The sequence below is a fragment of the Rhincodon typus genome, chromosome 1 (genome assembly GCF_021869965.1).
Source record: "Rhincodon typus isolate 14 chromosome 1, sRhiTyp1.1, whole genome shotgun sequence".
Classification (NCBI taxonomy): domain Eukaryota; kingdom Metazoa; phylum Chordata; class Chondrichthyes; order Orectolobiformes; family Rhincodontidae; genus Rhincodon; species Rhincodon typus.
The window spans coordinates 59,291,412-59,315,729 of record NC_063332.1 but is presented as its reverse complement, the minus strand read 5'-3'; the positions used below and the strand labels follow the sequence as shown (position 1 = coordinate 59,315,729).

Genomic DNA, 24,318 nt, shown 5'->3' with positions numbered 1-24,318 from the left:
TTTCTAATATAGATTGCTGATCTAGATTTGGTGTGCAGGGCACAATTTTAAAGTCTGTGGATGATACAAAATTTAAAAGTAATGTAAACTCTGAAGAGGAAATTGTAGAACTTGAAAAGAACCATGACAAGTTGGTGGAGTGGGTAGATAACTGCAGATGAGGTAATACAGAGATCTGTAAGGTGATGTATTTTGATAGGAAGAACATAGACAGACAATACTTAAGGCGATATAGGAGCAGAGGAACTTGAGTGTATATTAGTGCAATGATCATTAAAGCAAGCAGGACAGGAAGGAGAAAGCAGTTTGCAAGGCATACCATATCCTGGGCTTCATTAGTAAAGGCATAGAGAACAAGAGCAAGGAGGTAATGCTAAACCTATGCAAGGCACATGTTTGACCTCAACTGGAACATTATACACAGTACTGGGCTCCACACTGGAAACACTGCAGAAGAGATTTACACAAGCAGTTCCACGGATAAGAAATTTTGGTTAAGTGGGTAACTTGGAGAGGTGGTACTGTTCTCCTTGGAGAGAAGAAGGCTCAAGAAATTTTCAAAATCATAGGAAGCCTGGATAGAGTAGATGGGGAGAAATTGTTTCTGTTCATAAAATGATCAACAATGTCAAGAACAAAGATTTAAAGTGATTTCCAAAACAAGAAAATGTGATGTGAGAAAAACCATCTTTTTTCACTCAACAAGTGATTTGCGTTTGGAAGTGCCGTGGAAGCAAGTTTAATTGAAGCATTCAATCGAGCATTCGATGATTATTTGAATAGGCTGGAGGGGCATTCCTGCCAGATAAATGCCAGGAAATGACCATCTCCAACAATTGAAATTCTAACTATCACTCCTTGACATTCAATGGCATTACCATTGCTGAATTCTCCCACTGTCAGTATCCTAGAGTTACCATTGACCAGAAACTGAACTGCACCAGTGATGTAAATACTGCCACAATTCAGCAGATCAGAGGATAGGAATCCTGCAATGCGTAACTTACCTCCTGAGTTTCCAAACTCTGTACACCATCATGGTGGAATACTCCCCAGACAAATGCAGCTCCATCAACACTCAAGAAATTTGACAACATACGAGGCCAAGCCACCACCTTGACTGGCATCACATCCACAAACATTCACTCCTTCCAACTCCGAGGCTCTGCAGCAGCAATGTGTGCCATCTAGAAGACGCAGTACCGAAATGTAAAGACCATTTGGACAGTAGATGCACTACAAAAGGACCAGTGCAGTTCCACATATTTACAACATAAAGAATCTGGAAAATCCATACACCTTGTCAAACAATGAAATAAAACTCAAAATCTGGTCTTTCATCCATTATCCATCAGGCTACACAGCTTCAAGTAACCTGAAGTTTTCAGGCTGGTGTATGGGCTTAATCAATGTTACGGGTAGGTGTTTGTTAGCTGTGTTCCATATGTATAATCAATAAAGCCATCTGCATCATTGTTCTGTTCGTCTGGAAACATTTGCTGCACATTGACACTGGATCAGTTGATGAGGTTCTTCCCAGCTGTGTGTGTACCTGATTCTGCCTACTGCATTGACTTGCACAGAGAGCTATGGAATGGGGTGTGCACAAGTCAGTCTGCTAAAGGTTTAGCAGCCAGATGTTCTACAGTCCCATGCCAATTCACTTCCCGAAACCACCTTGGAATCTGCCTCTACCTCCTGCCTGCCTTTAGGGAGTACATTCCAGATTGTAACCACTTGCTGCATGAAATCATGTAGGATTCCATATACCAGATTAACAGTTTCTCAACCTGCTCTACTGCCTTTCATTGTTTGATGTTTGCAAATATATCTTAAGGCCCTTCTGCGCCTGCACCATCTTTACAATGTTATCATTTCATTTATATTGTTTGTCCATACTTTTCCTCCCAAAATGTACCACTTCATACCTCTATGTATTAAATGACATAAAATAAATTAAATATAAATTTTAATCATCTAATTTTTCATGACTATCTACTTAGCTGCAATGTAATCTCAGATTTCTGAATTTCCCATGAAGGCACCGTGAAGAGTCTGCTACAATTAGAATTTTGCAGGGTTCCTAAGCACAACTCTCACCTACACTGCGCAAACAATTGTCTGACCATCAATAAATCCGGGCCATAATTTTTAAATAACACTTTTCAGAATTAGGTCCTATCTTTAGGGAAACACTTTGCACAACATGATCTTTAGATATTTCAAAGCAGAGGCATAATGACTTAGAAACAGACTTTGTTTGTGTAGCAAAACAGTGCAGTGGAAAGTGCTAGTGTTGTTATTATTTGAACAGTTACAATTATATACAAATTAAAGCAGCTTCTTGACCTTTTTTTTTAAAAAAAATCCTGTCCTCATCTATTCTTTCCACAGTTCCAATGCCCAGGTAAGGGGAAGGTTGGAGCTGATCAGGTCCCACGTCTCTACATCCCATGTTCTCCAGCTGAGTACAAGAAAGTGTGGACAGCAATCTGAGGTGATCTAACACATAATTTTTTTTATTCCTTCTTAGAGGAAGATTGTTAGTGTTCATGCCAGGAAGAAGATCTGGAATTTAGTGGATAGGTGCCACTGGTCTGAGCCTGGATCCTATTAATTCGGCAGCATTATATGTTACTGTGTTTAATTATTTCTGTCAAAGCAAGTTTCCATCAATCACTTCTTACCACATTATAGCCAACACATTTTAGGTAAAAACATATTAAACATTCACTTTATTTCTGGTACTGTTAGAACATATCTATTGTATTTCCTGGCACAAAAGTAACCTTATTCTTAGATGGGATGTGCATGTTGCTAGAAAGGCCAGTATCTGTTGCCCATCCATAATTATTAATTCATTGGCTTACCAGGTCATTTCAGAGGATAGATTAGAGTCAAACACATTGTTCTGGGTCTCGGCTTGCATGTCGACCTAACAGGGTAAAGATGACAGATTTTCCTCACTATAGGACATTAATAAACCAGCGAAGTTTGGGGATGCGGTGGCTGAGTGGTATTAATGCTAGACCATTAATCCAGAGACCCAGATAACATTCTAGGGGTGCTGGTTCAAATCTTGTCACGGCAGATGGTGGAATTTGAATTCAATAAAAATCTAGAATTAAAAGTCTAATGGTGACCATGAAACTGTTGTCAATTGCTGTTAAAACCCATCTGATTCATTAATGACCTTTAGGGAAGGAAACTGCCATCTCTACCTATGTGACCTCCACGTGATTCCAGACTCATTGCAATTTGTTTGACTTTCAACTGCCCCTTGGGCAATATGTGCGGGCATAGCTAGTGCTGCCCACTTTCTGTGAATGAATTTTAAAAAATCTACCATGCATTCTCCCACTCACTCACCCTGCTAAATCTGGTTAGTTTCACCTACTTTCAAATTTTTGAGAAATCATCTTCTTTCAGTTTAAAATGAGGTAAACTGAGCACCGTTTGGGGCCATTAGTGGTAGCCACAGATAAATGAGTTTATGCAACATCCAGTAAACAATGATTTGGTCAGGGCGGCCATGATCATGTGGTATTGTTTCAATGTACCCAATCACATAATCAAACTTACATCATGAGCAGATTGCTAAGGCCCTATTCATGAAGTTGCCAATAAGATTGATCTTGTAGCGCATAGAATTGTAGGAATCCCATTATGTTTATTGACCACTGAAGATAGGCTTTCGGTGGATAGTAGTAGAGAAGACACTGGCAAATTTTTCAACTAATACATTGAGGAAGGTGAGCTTATCTCATCACCCAAGTTCAATGGTATATGGGAGTGCAAGATGCAGTTTATTAAAAGAGATGTTTGCACACCACACAAATGAATAATGTGACACGTAAGTTTCAGTGCTGGTGTGGTATGTAGGCTGTACATCTCGATGACAGGAAGACGACATCAAACAAAACATCCCATTGGCCATTGGCAGCAGGCAGCATGCTGACCATGCCTCAACCAAACTGTGTTTACAAATCTCAGAACACAAAGTCCACCAAGAGACGTCATTCTATTATTGGGCAACATTTATTAAATATCCAGATTGTGCCAAGGACAACAGCAGAAACCAATTTAAGATAATGAGTTGGGGTTGAAGAATGATACAATTGTAATGATAAAAGATACATATATTAACACACTGGATCATGCTTTCTATAGGCAAAACAAAAATTACACCATTTTGTTCCAATTAAAAATGTGCAAAGAGGGTTATGGAAACTGCCAATCTCTACTGCATTCTAATGGTAATATCCTTACCAAAGTTTACATGCCTAGTCTAACAACTAAGATTGACACTTAACTGTTCTTGTTGCACCTCCATGCCAATCGTCAAACCATTGCTCTTCTCACTCATGCTGCATAAATTGGTGTCCAGTTTCTCAAGTCAATTTCTTGCATCCAGGCCTAATTGATGTAAGATAAAAAGTTTCGACTTCCTATCTCCTTTAAGCCATGTTTAAGATCTCACTTGCTTTGAACAAACTTTTTTTCAAAAAAAAAAGACTTATGCTGGGAATAAGCCGAAAGAAAATACGTGGCAGACATCCACTTGAACATGAATTGCTTGGATTAATGGCTTTGTAACTGTGACTATTGGAGTTGAATGTGTTAATCACAGCGTTTTGAATATATCAATAAGCTTATATATTAGTAACACTGGGGTCTGTTTGTAACTCATTCAAAACTCAACCACTTGCATTCAGTTAAAATTAGAGTTCATATTCCAACTCAGTCTACAGTGTTAGATTCTGCATTTGACATTGCATATTAAGTTTTCCATGTTTTTCTGCTAATTATAGAAGAGACATAACACAGTGATCAGCTAAAGCAATCTACTGAACCTATTTCATTATTATCAGTTAGTGAAACTATTATCAAGTAATAAATTTCAATCATGTTTTTAAAATACACAGCAACTATACCATTTAAATTATTCCTTACAGCAATACAAAAGAAAGTAGCAATCCTATGAAATAACAACAAATGCAGCTTAATGTGATTTGTTCATCTATAATTCTCTGGAATACTGTCTACAGAAATCATACAAACACCGCAGGCTGATAAATTAATGGAACCACTTTCAAAGTTTTCATTACTGTGAAGCTATCTCCTTTAAATTGCAACAGGTACATAATTTATAATATTTATTTGATGCATCATTGTACTCAGTAAATTTTCTATTTTTGTGAAACATGTAATAATTCAGCATGAGCTACTTCCTACAATATTAATTTACAGTAAGAATTGTAGCTATGTCTTTGTCTTCACCACCAGAATGCCATCGTGACACAACATTGCAGAAAGATCTTTTGACAACACACCGTCTGGAAGTTTGTACTGTCTTGTAAAACTCCTTGAAATAAAACCATGTTCATCCATTCTTCGGTCATGCTGAGCCCTGATGAGAAGCCATCCTTCGAACACTTGAATGATGATATCTTCAGGACGGAACTGTACTGCATCCAACATGATTTCAAACAACATTTCAGCCTCAGTGTCTTCCACTGATTTTGCTGATTCTTTGACTGAAACTTTATTCCGACCCTCAGTTGTTTCTGTTGGACCAGGGAGGGCAAATATCAAATGATCCAGTTTGCATTCTATGAGATCTCGCCCGACTAGCTGGTGCTGGTACCGAACAGGCGTGTCAATCCAGTGTCTAATTATTCCATCCTCCATTAGCCCCTTAATTTGAAAAAGCTCCTTTTTTAAAAAAAGAAGTGTTCTGGGTGAGCTTCTGTTTAGAATGCTGCTGCTTACGCTATGCTCCAGCTTCTCTTTTGCATTATGTAATCTGCCTTTTATAGAAAGTGTATTTTGGGTACTATCTGGAGACAAAATAATTCTATGCTTGAGACTCAGTTTTCTTTTAATACTTTGGAAAGAATGTATACTATTCCAAACATTTGGCTCCTATAGTCATTGGCTAAGCAACTGATCTACAAATAGAAATTGCGTTGTAGAAATTGTGCTTCCTTAGCAAATGAATGGCTATCACTGAGAACATTTCACAGAAGATGTTGCTCAGGAGCTCATCAAATCATTGAAACTGTGTTTAATCATTGGCATATATCAAAATCTTGTATCAATGTACCTCTGTCACATTTCAATGTGTCAAAATCATTTTTAAAGTAAATCAATAAATAATTTCCCATAAGTCGCCCTTATCTTTACAATTTGGACTCTCTACCACTGCATTTATAAATAACAACCAATCTAGAGGAAAACTTCCCTTAGCAACTAGCTTCTAACTGACAATCAAAATGTACTGTTCTTACTCGGACCCACAGTCAGAAAGTTCTAGAGGCCTTTATCATATATGCTCAGGTAACACACAATCTTGCGTAAAATTTGACACCTAAATTTTGGCCAAATATTCTTAATTTTTCATACATCTCAATTCATTACTAATTAAAAGTGTACATGATTTGATTTTTTTATTTGATTTATTACTGTCACATGTACCTAGGTACAGTGAAAAGTTTTGTTTTGCATGCATTATAGATAGATCATACCATACATAGTGCATTGGGGTAATAGAACAGAGAGAGAAATATAATGTTATGGCTGCAGAAAAGTTGCACAAAGAGCGAGATCTTCAGAAGGGTCCCAATCCGAAACGTCAACATTTTTTGTTCCTCTGCTGCCTGGCCTGCTGTGTTCCTCCAGCTCCACACTATGTTATCTCTGACTCCAGCATCTGCAGTTCTTGCTATCTCCAGTTGATGCTGCTGTTTCCTCTCCTGGGCTGTGGGCTCCCTACAGCAGGAGTAAGCCCGATAAGCTCATTGTGGAATCAGCCCAAATTTGATGCTCTCCCGGACTTTCAGTGGGAGCTCCAGGTTGATGGGCCATCATTTTTACTTCATACCTGAGGCAATGAGTGTAGTGAAAGTGGGTCAATTTGGAATCAAATGGCATGTCTCCTGAAAAACCGATAGCTCCATATCCAGCTCAAAATTCATGGGACCAAAAAAAGAAGAATCTTCAGGGACCAATTAAACCCTAATACAATGTTTACAAGCAAAGATAAAGTTCCACGATTCGGATTGTTCATAGACACAAAGCTAAATGATGAAAATGTTGATCGGGTGTTTCCGTAAGTCTCAGCGATTGCCACCTCTCAGTTGAAAGTAAGCCCCTTAAAAACATTAGTATAAAAGGTGACACCCTAACTGTCCTAGGCCCTGAAGAAAGGGTGGCACGGTGGCTCAGTGGTTAGCACTGCTGCCTCACAGCACCAGGGACCCGGGTTTGATTCCAGACTCGGTCGACTGTCTGTATGGAGCTGGCACATTTTCCCTATGTCTGCATGGGTTTCCTCCGGGTGCTCCGGTTTCCTTCCACAGTCCAAAGATGTGCAGGGTAGGTGGATTGGCCTTGCTAAATTGCGTCATAGTGCCCAAAGATGTTTAGGTAGGTGGGTTAGACTTGGGAAGTGCAGGTGTAGGGGAATGGGTCTGGGTGGGATGCTCTTTGGAGGGGCAGTGTGGACTTGTTGGGCTGAATGGCCTGTTTCCACACTGTAGGGATACTATGAATGGTAATACCCAAAATGCTGACTGCTCCTTCTCTCCAAATGCTGCCTGGCCTGCTGTGTTCTTCCAGCCTCCTGTTTGTCTACCTTGGATTCCAGCATCTGCAGTTCTTTTGCCTCTACCCTAAATTTTTGTCTTTTGGGTTTTAGAAAGTCAACTTCTCCAGGGAATATACATGGTTTAGTTAGAAGGGCAGGTTAAACACAATTTCAGTAAATTATCCGAATAATGATCCAGCCCTTTAATATAATTTACTTGGGTGGGATTTTTAAGTAAGGGGCTTGGGAAGGAATTTGATTGCATTTTTATTTTAATGAGAGTGTTTGCCTTAGAATTTTCACCCAGATCGATCAGATTTCCTTGTATCCTGTGGTGTTTTGACTTCACACTATGTACGCTTCCTTTTAAAAACAGGCCCCTGCCCACAAGTTCAACCTCATTAGTAGGTAACTCTCCACCGAGCAGTAAATGTTGTCAGAGAGACCCCAGCCTGAGGAGCAGCTCTGTATCTATGGGGGTGGAGACTGCCTGACGATGGCTGGGTGGTCATGGGCCAGAATGTTTGGTCCGATCACACGGGGGTGTTAGCGAGCTCCGGGCTGTTGAATGAGGTTAGGGTGATCGTAGGGGTTGCCGGTCAGTGATACTGAAGGGCCGACTGGGGAGAGAAACCCTTTTATCAGAGTAAGGATCCAGTCATGGGGAGGGTAGCAGCTTCCCTGAGATAGCAGCCCTGCCGTGTCTTTTCCTGGGTTTCGCCAGATGCTACAACCCAACCTAAACGGGAATAATCGGCTGCATTTTCCAACACAACAGTCCTGCTTTAGTAGCAAATGCCCGTCAGACCCAATTTTCACTCCAGGGTCCATGTGTGGCACAGAGTCTAGTGCAGAGTCATCCCAGAAACTGAAAGAAAGTAGCCACAGGATGTAAGAACAAATTACTGCAGATGCTGGAATCTGTACTGAAAACAACATATGCTGGACATCACAGCGGGTCAGACAGCATCCACGGAGAGAGAGCAAACTGACGTTTTGCGTCTAGGGATGACTCTTCATCAGAGCTGAAGTGAAGTGTGGAGGGGACAGCATTTATGCTAAAGTTTGGGGAAGTAAAGTGTAGTGTGCTGGGGAAGAAAGTGTTCAGATTAAGTGATCACAATGTGAGAATGGCAGAACAGTGGTGTGCCTAACTGCCATACTGGGAAGAACAGACAGTCCCACTGGGGCAAAGGGATGGGAGAGAGGACATGATAACAGGCTAAAAGAAAGGGAAGAAATAGGAGCTGGTTCACAATGTAAAGGTATTGAACTCAGTACTACGTCCAGTAGGCTGTAAAGTGCTGAGTCTGAAGATGAGATATTGCCCTCCAGTTTTCACTGTGATTCACTGGAGCATTGCAGTGTGCCGAGGACAGACAGAGGGCATGTGAGCAGGACGCTGCGTTAAAATGACCAGCTACGGGAAGGTTGGAGTCCCGCTTGCACACAGACCAGACGTGTTCTGCAAAGCGGTCACCCAGTCTGCATTTGGTTTCTCCAATGTACAGTAGGCCACATTGGGTGCGGCAAATACAATACACAAGATTGGAGGAGGTACAGGTGAAATGCTGCTTCACCTGGAAAGACGGTTTAGGCCCTTGGATGGTGAGCAGGGAGGAGCTGAAGGGGCAGGTGTTGCACCTTCTGTGGTTACATAGGAAGGTGCCGTGGAAAACAGGGGTGGTGTTAGTGGTTGTGGAATGGTTTAGGGTGTCCCAGAGGGAACGATCCCTGCAAAATGCCGACAAGGGGAGTGAGCAGAAGATGTGTTTAGTTGTGGTGTCATGTTGGAGTTGTCTGCAATGGCGGAAAAATGATCCTTTGAATGTGGAAGCTGGTGGGATGAAAAGTGAGGACAAAGGGAACTCAATCACTCTGTTGTGAGTGATGGGAAGGGGCAAGGGTGGAGGCACGGGTGATAGGTTGGATGTGGTTGACAGCCCCGTCAACCACAGTGGGTGGGAAACCACGGTCACAGAAGAAGTAAGCCATGTCAGCAGCACTGTTTTGGAAGGTGGCATCATCCAAACAGATGTAACGTAGGCGAAGGAACTGGGAGAATGGGATGGAGTCCTTGCAGGAGGTAGGGTGTGACCAGCTGTAGAGAAGGTAGCTATGAGAGTCAGTGGCTTTGTGGTGGGTGGCAGTGGACAGTTTATTCCCTGAAAGGGAGACAGAGAGGTCAAGAAAAGGAAGGGAAGTGTCAGAAATGGAAGATGTGAAAGTTATAGAGGGGTAGAAATTGGAGGCAAAATGAATGAAGTTTTCAAGGTCCTGGTGGGAGCATGAAGTGGCACACTGAAGCAGTTGTTGATATACCAAGAGAAGAGTCATGGAATGGGGCCAGTGTAAAGACTGGAACAAGGATTGTTCCACATACCCCATAAAGAGGCAGGCAGAACTGGGACCCACATGGGTCCCTTAGCCACTTCTTTGATTTGGCAGAAGTGAGATGAATTAAGGAAGAAATTGTTCAATGAGAGAAGAAGTTCTGCCAGGTGGAGGAGAGTGTTGGTAGATGGGGATTATTCAGGCCTCTGGGCGAGGAAGGAGCTGAGAGGTCTCAGACCACCCTGTTAGGGAATGGAGGTATAGAGGGATTGGACATCCATGGTAAATAGGAGGCAGTTAGGGCCAGGGAACTGTAAATTGTCAACATAGCGTTGGGCATCAGAGGAACCACGGATGTAGGTGGGCAGGGTCTGGACAAGTGGAGAGAGGATGGAGTCAAGGTAGGAGGAAATGAGCTCAATGGAGCAGGAACAGGCTGATACGATGGGCCTACCAGGGCAGTGTGGTTTGTGGATTTTGGGAAGGAGGTAGAAACGGGCTGTCCGGACTTGGGAGATGACAAGGTTGGAGGTAGTAGGGGGAAGATCTCCGGAGGTAACGAGGTCGGTGACAATCCTGGCAACAATGGATTGATGTTCGGATGTGGGGCCATGGTCCAGGGGGCGGTAGGAAGAAGTGTCTGAGAGCTGGTGCTGAGCCTCTGCAAGGTAAAGATCAGTGCGCCAGACTACAACAGCACCAGGAGATAACAAGAACTGCAGATGCTAGAGTTACAGTCAATACAGTGTGGAGCTGGAAGAACACAGCAGGTCAGGCAGCATCAGAGGAGCAGGAGAGTGGATGTTTTGGACCTGGACCCTTCATCAGGACTGAGGAGGGGGAAGGAAGCTGGGAAATAAATAGAGGGATGGGGGAGGGGGAAGGTAGGTGAGATGGCGATAGGTGGATACAGGTAGGTGTAGTGGGGATTGGTCAGTGGGAAGGGTGGGGCAGATGAGTTGGGAAGAAGATGGACAGGTTGTGTCAGGTCAAGAAGGTGGGGATGAGAGGGAGGGTTGGACATGGGATGAGGCCGGGAGTGGGGGGATTTTGAAACTGGTGAATTCTATGTTTAGGCCATCAGGCTATAGGCTCCCGAGATGGAATATGAGGTGTTGTTCTTCCAGTTTGTATGTGGCATCACTGTGGCACTGGAGCAGGCCCCAGAGGGACGTCACCCAGGGAGTGGGAGGGGGGTTAAAGTGGTTAGTAACTGGAAGGCTTTGTTGATTGTAGGATACAGAGTGCAGGTGCTCTGCAAATCTGTCACCGAGCTTGGTCTCACTGATGTAGAGGAGGTCGCATCGGGAGCAATTAGACCAGGTTGCAGGATGTACAAGTGAACCACTGTTGGATATGGAAAGTTTGTTTTGGGCCTCAGATGGAGGTGAGAGGGGAGGTGTAGGGGCGGTTGCAGGGAAAGGTACCAGGTGTGGTGGGATTGCTGGGGAGTGTGGAGCGGACAAGGGAGTTGAGGAGTGAGTGGTCCCTACAAAAGGCAGTTAGGGGTGGGGAGGGAAATACCTCTTTGGTGGTGGGGCAGTTTGTAGGTGGCAGAAGTGGCAAAGGATGATGCCAACCACCTCACCAATCTCAACATCCAGCACATCTGGTTGTAACAAGTGTGTTGCTACATGGTTCAATCCTCAGGCCCCAACTATTGACAATCTATATTAATGACTTGGATGTAGGAACAGAAATGTACTATAGCAAAATTTGCAGATGACACTAAAATAATTGGAACAACAAATTGCAATGAAGAAATATAAAATTCACCAATAGGTATGGATGGGTTAGGAGACTGGGCCAAAATTTGGCAGATGAAGTTTAACATGCATGAGTGTGAGGTTATCCATTTTGATTGGAGGAATAGAAAGGCAGCCTAATATCTAAATAAGAGAAACATGCAGTGAGCTTCAGTGCAGAGGGATCTGGGTCCTTGAGTATGAATCGCAAAATACTAATATATAGTTACAGCAGGCAATAAAGAAGGAAAATGGAATTTTGGCACTTATTGTTAAATGAATACTGTATAAAATTAGGGAGGTATTGCTGCAACTGAGGTTGTTGACTTGCTCACTGAGCTGGCTTGGTTATCGTACAGACGTTTCATCACCATGCCAGGTAAAATCATCAGTGCGGCCTCCAATGAAGCAATGTTGTTCTACTTCGCCTCGAATTCATACGATCTGGTCTGTTAAGTTTGGCTATGTCACTTCTGGTTCTTTTCTGCATGGGTTTGTAAATGGGGTAAAATTCCATTTGTTTGTTGATGCATTACCAGTTTAAACCTAGGCCTGTTGGAATTCCTGTGCGTGTCTGTGGTTGGCTTGAGCTAGGATGGTCACGTTGTCCCAGTTAAATTGATGGCCTTCATTGTCCGAGTGCACTGAGATGCGGGAAAGCTCGTCGTGTCATTTTGCTGCAAGCTGGTGTTCATGTATCCTGATGGCTAGTTTCCTTCTGGTCTGGCCGATGTAATGTTTGTTGCAGTCACTGCAAGGTATTTTGTAAACTACGTTGGTCCTGCATACCATGGGTATGGGGTCTTTGGCCCTTGTGAGTGTTTGTCGTGGTGTGGCTGCGGGTTTGTGTGCTACCATGATTCATAGCGGTCGTAGGAGTCTTGTTGTCAGTTCTGATATGTTCTTGATATAGGGTAGTGTGGCCAGTGTATTGGAGTGTACTATATCCTCTTGGCGTTGTCTATCCAGTGGGAACCTGCAGATGAATTTGTTGGGATATCCGTTGTTAGCAAAATCCTTGTATAGGTGCTCTTCCTCCTTCTTGCATAGTACTGGCATGTTGCAGCGTGTTGTGGCTCATTTGAATAGTGTTCTAACACAGCTTTGTTTGTGGACGTTGGGGTGATTACTGTGGAAATTGAGGAAATGGTCAGTTTGGGTTCCCTTCCTATATATTGTGGTTTGGAACACCCTGTTGGTCATTCGTTCAAACCAGATGTTTCGGAACGGAAGTTGATTGTTGTCTTTCTCTTCTCTCATAAATTTGATCCCAGCGAAAACATTGTTGATGAGATGGTGTGTTTCTTCTAACTTGGTGCATTTAATGATGACAAACATGTCGAACATCTATCGGATCCACACTTTTGGCTGTATGAGGGGGAGGGTAGTGCGTTCCAGCCTTTGCACGACTGCCTCTGCAATAAGGCCTAAGATGGGTGACCCCATAGGTGTGCCATTGATTTATTTGTATATTTAGCCATTAAAAGTGAAGTGTACGGTGAGCCATAGGTCCAGTGGGCTGAGTATGTTGTCCTTGCTGATGGAGCTGTTTGGAGTCGGTGCTCCTGCTGCTTCCAGTAATGTTGCAAGTGTTTTTTTGGCTAGTGGTATGTTAATGGACGTGAATAGTGCTGTGACGTCAAAAGATACCATAATGTCGCCATCTTTGATTTTAACGTTTTTGAGCTTGTTAAGGAATTCCTAGGTTGACTAGATGGAGTGGGGTGATCCATTGACCATGTGTTTCAGTCTCTTGAGATAACAAGGTGTAGAGCTGGATGAACACAGCAGGCCAAACAGCATCATAGACCCTTCATCAGAAGTGGTGGCCTGCTGTGTTCATCCAGCTCTACACCTTGTTATCTCAGATTTTCCAGCATCTGCAGTTCCTACTATCTCTGTTTCAGTCTCTTCGCTAGTTTGTGTGTAGGTGTGTCTGGCAGGGAGACAGTGGCTCTGAGGGGAATGTCTGGTCTGTGTACTTTGGGTCTTCTGCAGAAGTGGGGTGTGTTTGAGCCTTCTGGTTTCATTTTCATGTAGTCTATCTTGGTTATTTGTCCTGCATTTTTAGTCTCTTCAGCATTTGAGTGATCCTGTTTGCTAGCTGCAGTGTTGGGTCTATCGCCACCTGTTGGTAAGTGTGTGTTTCTGCAAGCAGTATCTGTGCTTTCTCAATGTAATCTGGTTTGTTCATAATGATGGTCATGCGCCCTTTGACCGCTGGTAGGATTATGATGTTCCTGTCTTTCTTGAGTCCTTCGAGTGCTTTTCTCTCTGATGTGTGGAGGGTGTCCCATTTCTTCCTCTGGTTCAGTGTAGGGATTATAGTTTGATGGATAGCTTGTTGTGTTTCATCTGTGAGTCCATTACCTTTAGTGTAGCTTCCAGAGCGGCCATGAAGTCAGTTCTGTTCGCATTTTTGTGGTTATTGTTTAGTCCGCATACTAGGACAGCTTAGGTGGTCTGCTGGGTAGGTTTCTTATCCATGATTCTGGTTTGTTGTTGTCCTTGTCTTTGTGGTGGAACAGTTTGGTCAGTTTCTCCTGTAGATTGTGTTTCTTCTTAGATCTGGTCCTGTGTTGTGTGATGGTGAACCTAACATGGTGACAAAACATCTGTACAATAACCAGCCAGCTCGGCGAGCAAGCCAACAACCTTATCCACAACTCCAGCTACAAATCTTCGCAAATTTTGGTCCTCTTACTTGAGGAAGGATGCAGTTAAATTGGAGACAATTCAGAGGAGGATCGCTAGAGTGATTCCAGATATGAGGGGTTTGTCTCATGAAGAGAGATTGAACAGTTTAGGCCTATAATGTCTACTATTTATAAGCATGAAAGGAGATCTAATTGAGGAATCCAAGAGCTAAAGAGGATTGACAAAGTAGACGTAGAAGGGATATTTCCTCATGTGGGGCAAATTAGAACAAGAGGTCATAGTTTTATGATAAGGGAGTAGCAGATTTAAAACACAGAAGAGGAAAAATTACTTCTCTCAATGGATCATGCATTTGTGGAATCCACTATACCAGAATGTGGTGGGATGCTGAGACTGAATATGTTTATGGAAGAGATAAACAGATTTTAATTAGTACCGGGTTGAAGGATTAATGGAGAGCAGGAAGGGAAAATGAAGTTGAGGGCAAGATGAGATCAGCTATTATCATATTAAATGGCAGAGCAGCCTTTTGAGACTGAGTTGCCTACTCCTAGCTCTTATATTCTTTTTGTAAAAGCAGAATGTTTTAACTACAAATTATATTATAAATTAGCAATCATAAAACAGTCTTTTGGTGAGGTGGTAGTTCTGTATTTCTGTGCCAGAAGATCTGGGTTCAAGTATCATCTGCCCCAAAGGTATGCCATAACATGTCTAATTAGGTTGATTAGAAATATTTTCTTTTAAATAGGTAAGCTAAAATTTTAAAAGGAAATTTATTTGCTTATTACACAACATTGAGTAGGTATTTAACTCTGTAATTACTTTCCAATTACACAGATATACACTTCTAGTAGCCTGAAGGAAAGAAAAACATTCTGCCACTCCATAAAACTATAAGATATAGGAACAGAATTAGGCCACTCAGCCCATCAAGTCTGCTCCACCATTCAATCATTGCTGATATATTTCTCAACCCCATTCTCCTGCCTTGTCCCCTACCTATCTTAGGTTAAATGACCTATAACTCTTGTCTGCTTGACCATAGAGAACAGTGTTAACTGTTCCCTGGAGGTGGGGAGGAAGGTGGCAAGGAATTGGGAAAGGAATTGGGAAAATTGGCCCTGGAGAGACACTTTTCCCCTTCTAACCACCTCAGCAGTTAAATATTTCATGAGAAGGTCCATTGAGAACCTTCTTGATATTTTCTAATCAACTTGTTCGGAGATGTTGTGATATGCTAGGGACACTACCACTGTGCCCCAAAAGCCACAATGACAACTTTCTAGACTCACCAGCAAATAAAAACTCTTAAGTAATCACTGAATGATAATTAAGGGCCTCAACTTGCCATTGGCCTGGCAAGAAACGTGGTTGTTTATTTTCATGGGTGTTTGAGCTGGCAATGGCTGAAGGTAACATAAAACAGCAGAAGAGAATTGTTAGCTTCCATTATTCAGAATCATGACCTTCATGCAAAAGGCAGCCAAGTAAAGAAGTGCCTCATAGAAATCAGAATGGAAAAGAGTGAAGGAACGTTGACATCAGACTAACCAGGGCAGGACTTATACCATTAATGGTAGGGCCCTGGGGAGTGTTGCCGAACAAAGAGACTTGGGATGCAGGTGCATAGTTCCTTGAAAGTGGAGCCTCAGGTAGACAGGTTGTAAAGGAGGCATCTGACAGGCTTACCCTCATTGGTCAGAGCATTGAGTATAGGAGTTAGGACGTCATGTTGCAGTGGTATAGGACTTTGGTGAGGCTACATTTGGAATACTGTGTTCAATTCTGGTCACCTTTCAATAGGAATGATGTTAAATCTGAAAGGGTGCAGAAAAGATTCACAAGGATATTGCTGGGACAGGACAGTTTGAGATTTAGGGACAGGCTGAATAGGCTGGGGCTTTTTTCCCTGGAGTGTCAGAGGTGGAGGGGCAACCTTATAAAATTGTCAGGGACATGAATAGAGCGAATAGCCAAGGTCTATTTCTGAAGGTGAGGGAGTCCAAAAGTAGAGGGCATAGGCTTAAGGTGAGAAGGGAAAGATATAAAAGGGACATATCAGGTAGCTTTTTCACAGAAAGTGGTACACGTATGGAATGGTCTGTCAGAGGAAGTGGTGGAGACGGGTACAATTACAACATTTGAAAGGCATCGGTATATGAATAGGCAGGGTGAAATAACTGCTGCACAAAGGCCGGTATCCCATTAACAAGTCACTTTTCTTCCCCTTGTGCACAGTAAACTGCCTGTGGTCGGCTAGCTCAGAGTCAGTTGCCTGAAGAGAGGAGATTCTCATCTCCTGGTTATATATTTTTTTAAATAGCCCTATACTACAGCCATACAGCAGTAGTGCCTATATTTCCCAGCTCCCATGGTTGTGTGTGTGTGTAGGTGCAGGACACAATGAGAGACGCCAGCAGTATAAATAACTTTATTAATATTCCACCACTGGGAAAAACACCCATATGGCCAGGGAAGCAGGGGCAATGCTCATTTGAAAAAAGTGATGGGGACGGTAAGGACTAAATCAAAATAGAATTGGAAGGGGAAATAAAGCACCCCACCCATCGCGGTGCCCACCTCTCCCTAAATCCATTGTGTGTGTTGGCGGACACCGCATTCTCCTTCTCCAGGGACACCCGGACTCGAACATAGCCACAGAAGCCGGGCAGGCAGTCGGCATAAATGACCCCCAACACGGCCCATTGCCTGGACCTGTTAACAGCCAGCTTGGCCAGGCCCAGGAGAGGGCCCATGAGGAGATTCTCCGACCTGCCCGCTCCTCTCTGCACTGGGCGCCCAAAGACCAGGAGTGTGCAACCAAAAGCAAAGGAGAAGATCTTTGAGATAACTAAAAAAGGGAGTGCAAGCGTTCGCACCCAATATATGGTCCACGAACTCCACAGCACCACAAAACAAACAGTTGAGCTGGGAGTCCGTGAACCACTGCAATGTACGGGTGCAGGGGACTGCTGCATGTAACACCCTCCACCCCAGATCCCCAAGGGAAATAGGGATGACTCCCACATAGAGAGCCTCCCACTGGGGATCCCCACCACCAGGTGGCAAATGGGCACGCCAAGGTGTGTCTGGGCGGTGGATGACGGAGAAGAGGTGGATGGTTTGCAGCAGCGGTCTGTATAGGGCCCACCGTTTCGCCCCTCTAAAATCCATACTATCTGTGTTCTGGAGGCGGCTCAGGTTGTGGGGCACAGACTCCCAGGGGAGATACGGGATCCTGGGGCCAATGTGAAATTCCGTCCGAGCAGGGGTACACACAGACGGGATTCCACTGCATACCTGAGTATCCTCCAACTGGTACACAATGTCAGGTCTGAGCGCCACCATTTTAAGACGTTGGGTGGCAGTGGTCATGAGCCAGACATCTACCACTGCCCTGTGTGTCAATTCCTGTGGCAGCATCGAGCCCAGGTCCCTGCCATCCAGCACATCCCTGACCCTGGTCAGTCCCGCAGCTACGGCCATCCCCTCTGCCAGCCACTCGAACCTGCAATTGTGGAGGTGCGGATTACTGAGATTTATTTATTTATTTATTTATTTGTTTGTTTGTTTATTTGTTTATTTATTGTCGCGTGTACTGAAATACAGTGAAAAGCTTTGTTTACAAGCGGTACAGGCAGATCACAGCAAGCAAAGGATGTACAGAACAAAAAGACTTAGAGGCATATAGGTTACATTACTTGAGGTTAGAGTCCATTCAACAGTCTGATAACAGCCAGAAAGAAGCTGTTCCTGAACCTGCTTGTGTGTATGTTCAGGTTTCTGCATCTTCTACCTGACAGAGAAGGTTATAGGAGATCATTACCAGGGTGTGATGGGTCTTTGATGATGTTGGCCGCCTTTCTGCAGCAGCAAGCCGTGTAATTAGAGTCCATGGATGGAAGGTTGGCTTCCATGATGGTCTGGGCTGTGCATATCACCTTCTGTAGTTTCTTACGGTCCTGGGCAGAGCAGGTGCCATACCAGGCCGTTATGCACCTGGACAGTATGCTTTCAATGGTGCATCTGTAGAAGTTAGTGAGGGACTTTATGGACATGCCAAATTTCCTGAGCTGTCTGAGGAAGAAGAGGCAGTGTTGTGCCTTCTTGACTGTCGCATTTATGTGGGAAGTCCAGGATAGGTCGTTGGTTATTGTCACTCCGAGGAGCAACGATTGTCTGTCGATAGCCACTACTCCTGACAGAAGGTAGGCCTGGCACGAGTTGGCCATGTCGCAGACAGTGATATGGTCCTGGTGAAAGACAGGGGGCATCCTGAGGGCAACCTGCAAGCCTTCACGGTCAATAAACAGGACCTACGTGTCATAGTTGAGGTTGAGCACGTGGCAGACAAAATACATCGCCAAGGTACACCATCTACAGGGAGGGCCAACATAAATGTATTGCTGCAAGGTCTGAAGGTGGAAAGTCACTATCTGGGTGTGGATGCACACCAGTGATCGCCGTCCTCAATGGGGAGATTCAGTACCTGTGCAGCAACCCAGTGCGTCTTTTTGTCCCAGAAGCGGTGAACCAACATCAATGACAAAACCAGGAGGAGAGATCAAAGGGATCAGCCAGTACCACAACAAGGAGGCCACCAGCTAGTTTATGTCCAGCACTCGACTCTTATAAGACCATCACCTGGTGTGATTCCCAGTCTCGGCCACCGCAGGATGGTGTATAACTCTATGATTTTATATGGCCTTATTCCTGATAAGGGAAGGTCCGATGGAAGTCATGTAGCGATCTAATTTAAAACTTGTTATTTAGTAAAGTGTAGAAGGAAAAGTCTGATCCCATTATAATCAAAAACATTTTAGATAATTGCCACAACATATTATAAGTGCAACTAACAAACTAACGTTAAGGAATTTACCTGAATTCATTCAGACAAATGACTGCAGACAGTAGAGAGAAGCCCCCGTCCATTCAATAGAGGAACTGAAATATAAATGTTGTAAGCACCAAGGAACGGAGGACCAAAGGATTCCTGGAAGATTACTATGAGTGCATCCACTATCTCTGTAGCTACTTACTTTAATATCCTAGGATGCATTCCATCTGGTCCAGGGGACTTAATGGCCTTCAGCCCGATTTGTTTCCCTAGCATTTTTTTCGCCAGGTGAAAATTATTATATTCCTTTTCTTTCTTCTTTTACCCCTTGAATATTTAGTTACTTTGGAATTCTTTCAGCATCTTCTACTGTGAACACTGATACAATGTATTTATTCAACTCCTCTGCCATTTCCTCGTTCCTCATTACTATTTCCCCAGCCTCATTCTGGAGGGGTCTATGTTCTCTTTGGCTTTGGTCTGTCTTTATATATATTAAAATAATTCTTGCTGTCTGTCATGTTATTACTTGTAAGTTTACCCTCAAAATTTATTCACTTTATTATTTCTTTTGGTAGTGTTTTTGTTGAGTTTTCAAACTTCCCTAAGCCTCTGGCTTACCACTAATCTTTGCCATACTGTATACTTTGTCCTTCAATTTGATACTATCCTTAGCTGAATGCTAAAGTCTACCATGTTATGGTCACCACTTCCATGGGGAATCCACACTCTGGTGTCATTTACTAAAGTGTCTCAATACACATCAGCGAATCCAAAATAGCCCAATTCCGAGTTGAATCCACAACATATTACTTTAAAAAACCATCCTGAATTCATTCTACAAATTATTCCTCATGGGATCCTCTAGCAAGCTGAGTGTCCCATTTTACATGAAGATTAAAGACCAAAGGGTAGATGATGGCCGAATGGTATGATCGCTAGACTATTAATCCAGAAACCCAGCTAATATTCTGGGGACCCAGTTTGAATCCCACCACAGTAGATGGTGGAATTTGAATTCAATAATTAAAAAAAAGTCTGGAATTAAGAATCTACTGATCACCATGAAATCACTGCCACTTGTCAGGAAAAACCCATCTGGTTCAATTATGTCCTTCAGGGAAGGAAATCTGCCACCCTCACCTGGTCTGACCTACATGTGACTCCAGACCCACAGCAATGTGGTTGATTCTCAACTGCCCTCTGAAATGGCCTAGCAAGCCTCTCAGATGTACCAATTGTTACAATGAAACTGGACGGATCACCTGGCATCGACCTAGGCACCAGAAAAGACAACGGCAGAAACAGTCCCATTGACCCTGCAAAGTCCTCCTCACTAACAGCTGGGGGTTAGTGTCAAAATTGGGAGAGCTGTCTCACAGCATAGTTATGCAACAGCCTGACATAGTCACACTCACAGAATCATACCTTACAAACAATGTCCCTGACACCACCATCACTATCTCTGGATATGTCCTGTCCCACCAGAAGTACCGACCCAGCAGAGGTGGGGCACAGTGGTATACAGTCGGGAGGGTGTTGCTTTAGGAGTCCTCAACAATGGCTCCGGACTCCATGAAGTCTCATGGCTTCAGGTTAAACATGGGCAAGGAAACCTCCTGCTGATTACCACATACCGTCCTCCCTCAGCTGATGAATCAGTATCCCTCAATGTTGAACAACACTTAGAGGAAACACTGAGGATGGCAAGGGCACAAAATGTACTCTGGGTGGGGGATTTCAATGTCCACCACCAAGAGTGGCTTGGCAGCAGTACTACTGATCGAGCTGGTCAGGTCCTAAAGGAGATAGCTGCTAGACTGGGTCTGCGGCAGATGGTGAGGGAACCAATAAGAGGGAAAAAGATACTTGATCTCATCCTTAGTAATCTGCCAGTTTCAAATTCATCTGTCAATGGCAGTATTGGTAAGAGTGGCCATCGCACAGTCCTTGTGGAGACTAAGTTCCGCCTTCACATTGAGAATAACTTCCATCGTGTTGTGTGGCACTATCACCGTGCTGAATGGGACAGACTGCACAGATCTAGCAACTCAAGACTGGGCATCCATGAGGTGCTGTGGGCCATCAACAGCAACAGAATTGTCCTCCAGCACAATCTGTAACCTCATGGCCCGGCATATACTCCACTCAACCATTACCATCAAGCCAGGGGATCAACCCTGGTTCAATGGAGAGTGCAGGAGGGCATGCCAGGAGCAGCACTAGGCATCACTGAAAATGAGGTGAAGCCACCAAACAAGACTACTTGCACGCCAAACAGCGAAAGCAGCAAGTAATAGACGGAGCTAAGTGATCCCACAACCAACTGATCAGATCTAAGCTCCGCAGTCCTGCCACATCCAGTCGTGAATGGTGGTGGACAATTAAACAATTCACTGGAGAAGGAGGCTGCACAAATATCCCCATCCTCAACGATGGAAGAGCCCAGCACATCAGTGCAAAAGATAAGGCTGAAGCATTCGCAGCAATCTTCAGCCAGAAGTGCTGAGTGGATGATCAATCTCGGCCTCCTCCAGTGGATCATAGCATTACAGATACCAGTCTGCAGTCAATTCAATTCACTCCATGTGATATCAAGAAACGGCTGGAGACACTGGATACTGCAAAGGCTACGGGTCCTGACAACATTCCGGCAATAGTACTGAAGACTTGTGCTCCAGAACTTGCTGTTTCCCTTGCCAAGCTGTTCCAGTACAGTTACAACATTGGTATCTACCTGACAATGTGGAAAATTGCCTAAGTATGTCCTGTACGCAAAAAGTAGGACAAATCCAACCCAGCCAAATACTGCCCCATCAGTCTACTCTTGATCATCAGTAAAGTGATGGAAGGTGTTATCAACAGTGCTATCAAGCAGCACCTGCTCAGAAATAACCAGCTCAGTGATGCCCAGTTTGGGTTCCGCCAGGGCCACTCAGCTCCTGACCTCATTACAGCCTAAGACCAAGGCAATGGCCGAGTGGTATTATCACTGGACTGTTAATCCTGTTAATCCAGGGTCCAAAATAATGTTCTGGGGACCTGGGTTCGAATCCTGTCATGGCAGTTGGTGAAATTTGAATTCAATAAATATCTGGAATTAAGAATCTAATGATGACCATGACTCCATTGCCGATTGTTGGGAAAAACCCATCTGGTTCACTAATGTCCTGTAGGGAAGGAAACTGCCATCCTTACCTGGTCTGGTCTACATGTGACACACAGCAATGTGGTTGACTCTTACTGTCATCTGAGCAATTAGGTATGGGTAATACTGCCTAAAAGTGATGCCCACATCCTGTGAATGATTAAAAAAAAAGGACAAAAAAGCTGAATTCCAGAGATGAGGTGAAAGTGACAGGCCTTGATCTCAAGGCTGCATTCAATCAAGTGTGGCATCAAGCAGCCCGAGGGAAAACTGGAATAATAGGTATCGGGGTCAAACTCTCCAGTGGTTGGAGTCATACCTGACAGAGGAAGATGGTTGTGGTTGTTGGAGATCAATCATCTCAGCTCCAGGACATCTCTGCAGGAGTTCCTCAGGGTAGTGTCCTAGGCCCAACCATCTTCAACTGCTTCACTAATGACCTTTCCTCCATTATAAGGTCAGATAAATCACCAGGACCAGATGGACTACACCCCAGAGTTCTTAAGGAGATAGCTGAAGAGATAGTGGAGGCGTTAGTGGTGATCTTTCAGGAATCGCTAGAGTCAGGGAGGGTCCCAGAAGACTCGAAAATCGCTTACGTGACACCCCTGTTTAAAAAGGGAGTAAGGCAAAAGACTGAAAATTACAGGTCGATTAGACTAACCTCAGTCGTGGGTAAGATTTCAGAGTCTATTGTGAAGGATAAGATTTCTAGATACTTGAAAGTCAGCATGGCTTCATCAAAGGGAGGTCATGCCGGACAAATCTGTTAGAATTCTTTGAGGAAGTAACGAGTAAGAAGTAACGATACTTAGATCAAGGAGAGCCAATGGATGTTATCTACCTGGACTTCCAGATGACCTTTGACAAGGTGCCACACAGGAGGCTGCTGAGTAAGATAAGGGCCCATGGTGTTAGAGGCAAGGTACTAGCATGGATAGAAGATTGGCTGTCTGGTAGAAGGCAGAGCATGGGGATAAAAGGGTCCTTCTCAGGATGGCAGCCGGTGACAAGTGGTATTCCACAAGGGTCAGTGTTGGGACCACAACTTTTCACTTTACACATTAACGACCTAGACGAAGGAACTGTGGGTATTTCTGGTTAAGCTTGCAGATGATACAAAGATAGGTTTAGGGACAGGTAGTATTGAGGAGGTGGTGAGGCTGCAGAAGGATTTGGACAGGTTAGGAGAGTGGGCAAAGAAGTGGCAGATGGAGTACAACGTGGGAAAGTGTGAGGTCATGCACTTTGGTAAGAAGAATAAAAGCATGGAATATTTTCTAAATGGGGATAAAATTCAGAAGTCTGAAGTGCAAAGAGACTTGGGAGTTCCAGTCCAGGATTCTCTTGAGGTAAACTTGCAGGTTGAGTCAGTAGTTAGGAAGGAAAATGCAACTTTGGCATTTACTTTGAGAGGGCTTGAATATAAAAGCAGGGATGTACTTCTGAGGCTCTATAAGGCCCTGGTCTGGCCACATTTGGAGTATTGAGCGCAGTTTTGGGCCCCATATCTCAGGAAAGATGTACTGGCCCAGGAGCGGGTTCAGAGGAAGTTCACGAGAATGGTCCCAGGAATGAAAAGCTTAACATGTGAGGAATGTTTGAGCGCTCTGGGTCTATACTCAAGGCAGTTTAGAAGGATGAGGGGGGATCTAATTGAAACTTACAGAATACTGAACTGCCTGAACAGAGTGGATGTTGGGAAGATGTTTCCATTGGTAGGAGAGACTAGAACCCGAGGGCACAGCCTTAGAGTAAAGGGAAGACCTTTTAGATTGGAGATAAGGAGAAACTTTTTCAGCCAGGGGGCGGTGAATCTATGGAATTCACTGCTACAGAAGACTGTGGAGGCCAGGTCATTGAGTATATTTAATATGGAGATAGATAGATTCTTGATTGTCAAGGGGATCAATGGTTACAGGGAGAAAGTGGGAGAATGGGGTTGAGAAACTTATCAGCCATGATTGAATGGCGGAGTGGGCTCGATGGGCCAAATGGCCTAATA

General features: G+C 43.9%; 1 protein-coding gene across 1 annotated transcript; it reads right to left on the bottom strand.

Moving 5' to 3' along the window:
* Positions 1-5,076: 5,076 nt before the first annotated feature.
* hspb3 (heat shock protein, alpha-crystallin-related, b3) lies at positions 5,077-5,744 on the bottom strand. The gene has a single exon (XM_020511366.2). The coding sequence runs from the start codon at positions 5,689-5,691 to the stop codon at positions 5,263-5,265; it is 429 nt and encodes a 142-aa protein (XP_020366955.1). The 5' UTR covers positions 5,692-5,744; the 3' UTR covers positions 5,077-5,262.
* Between the last annotated feature and the right edge of the window lie 18,574 nt (positions 5,745-24,318).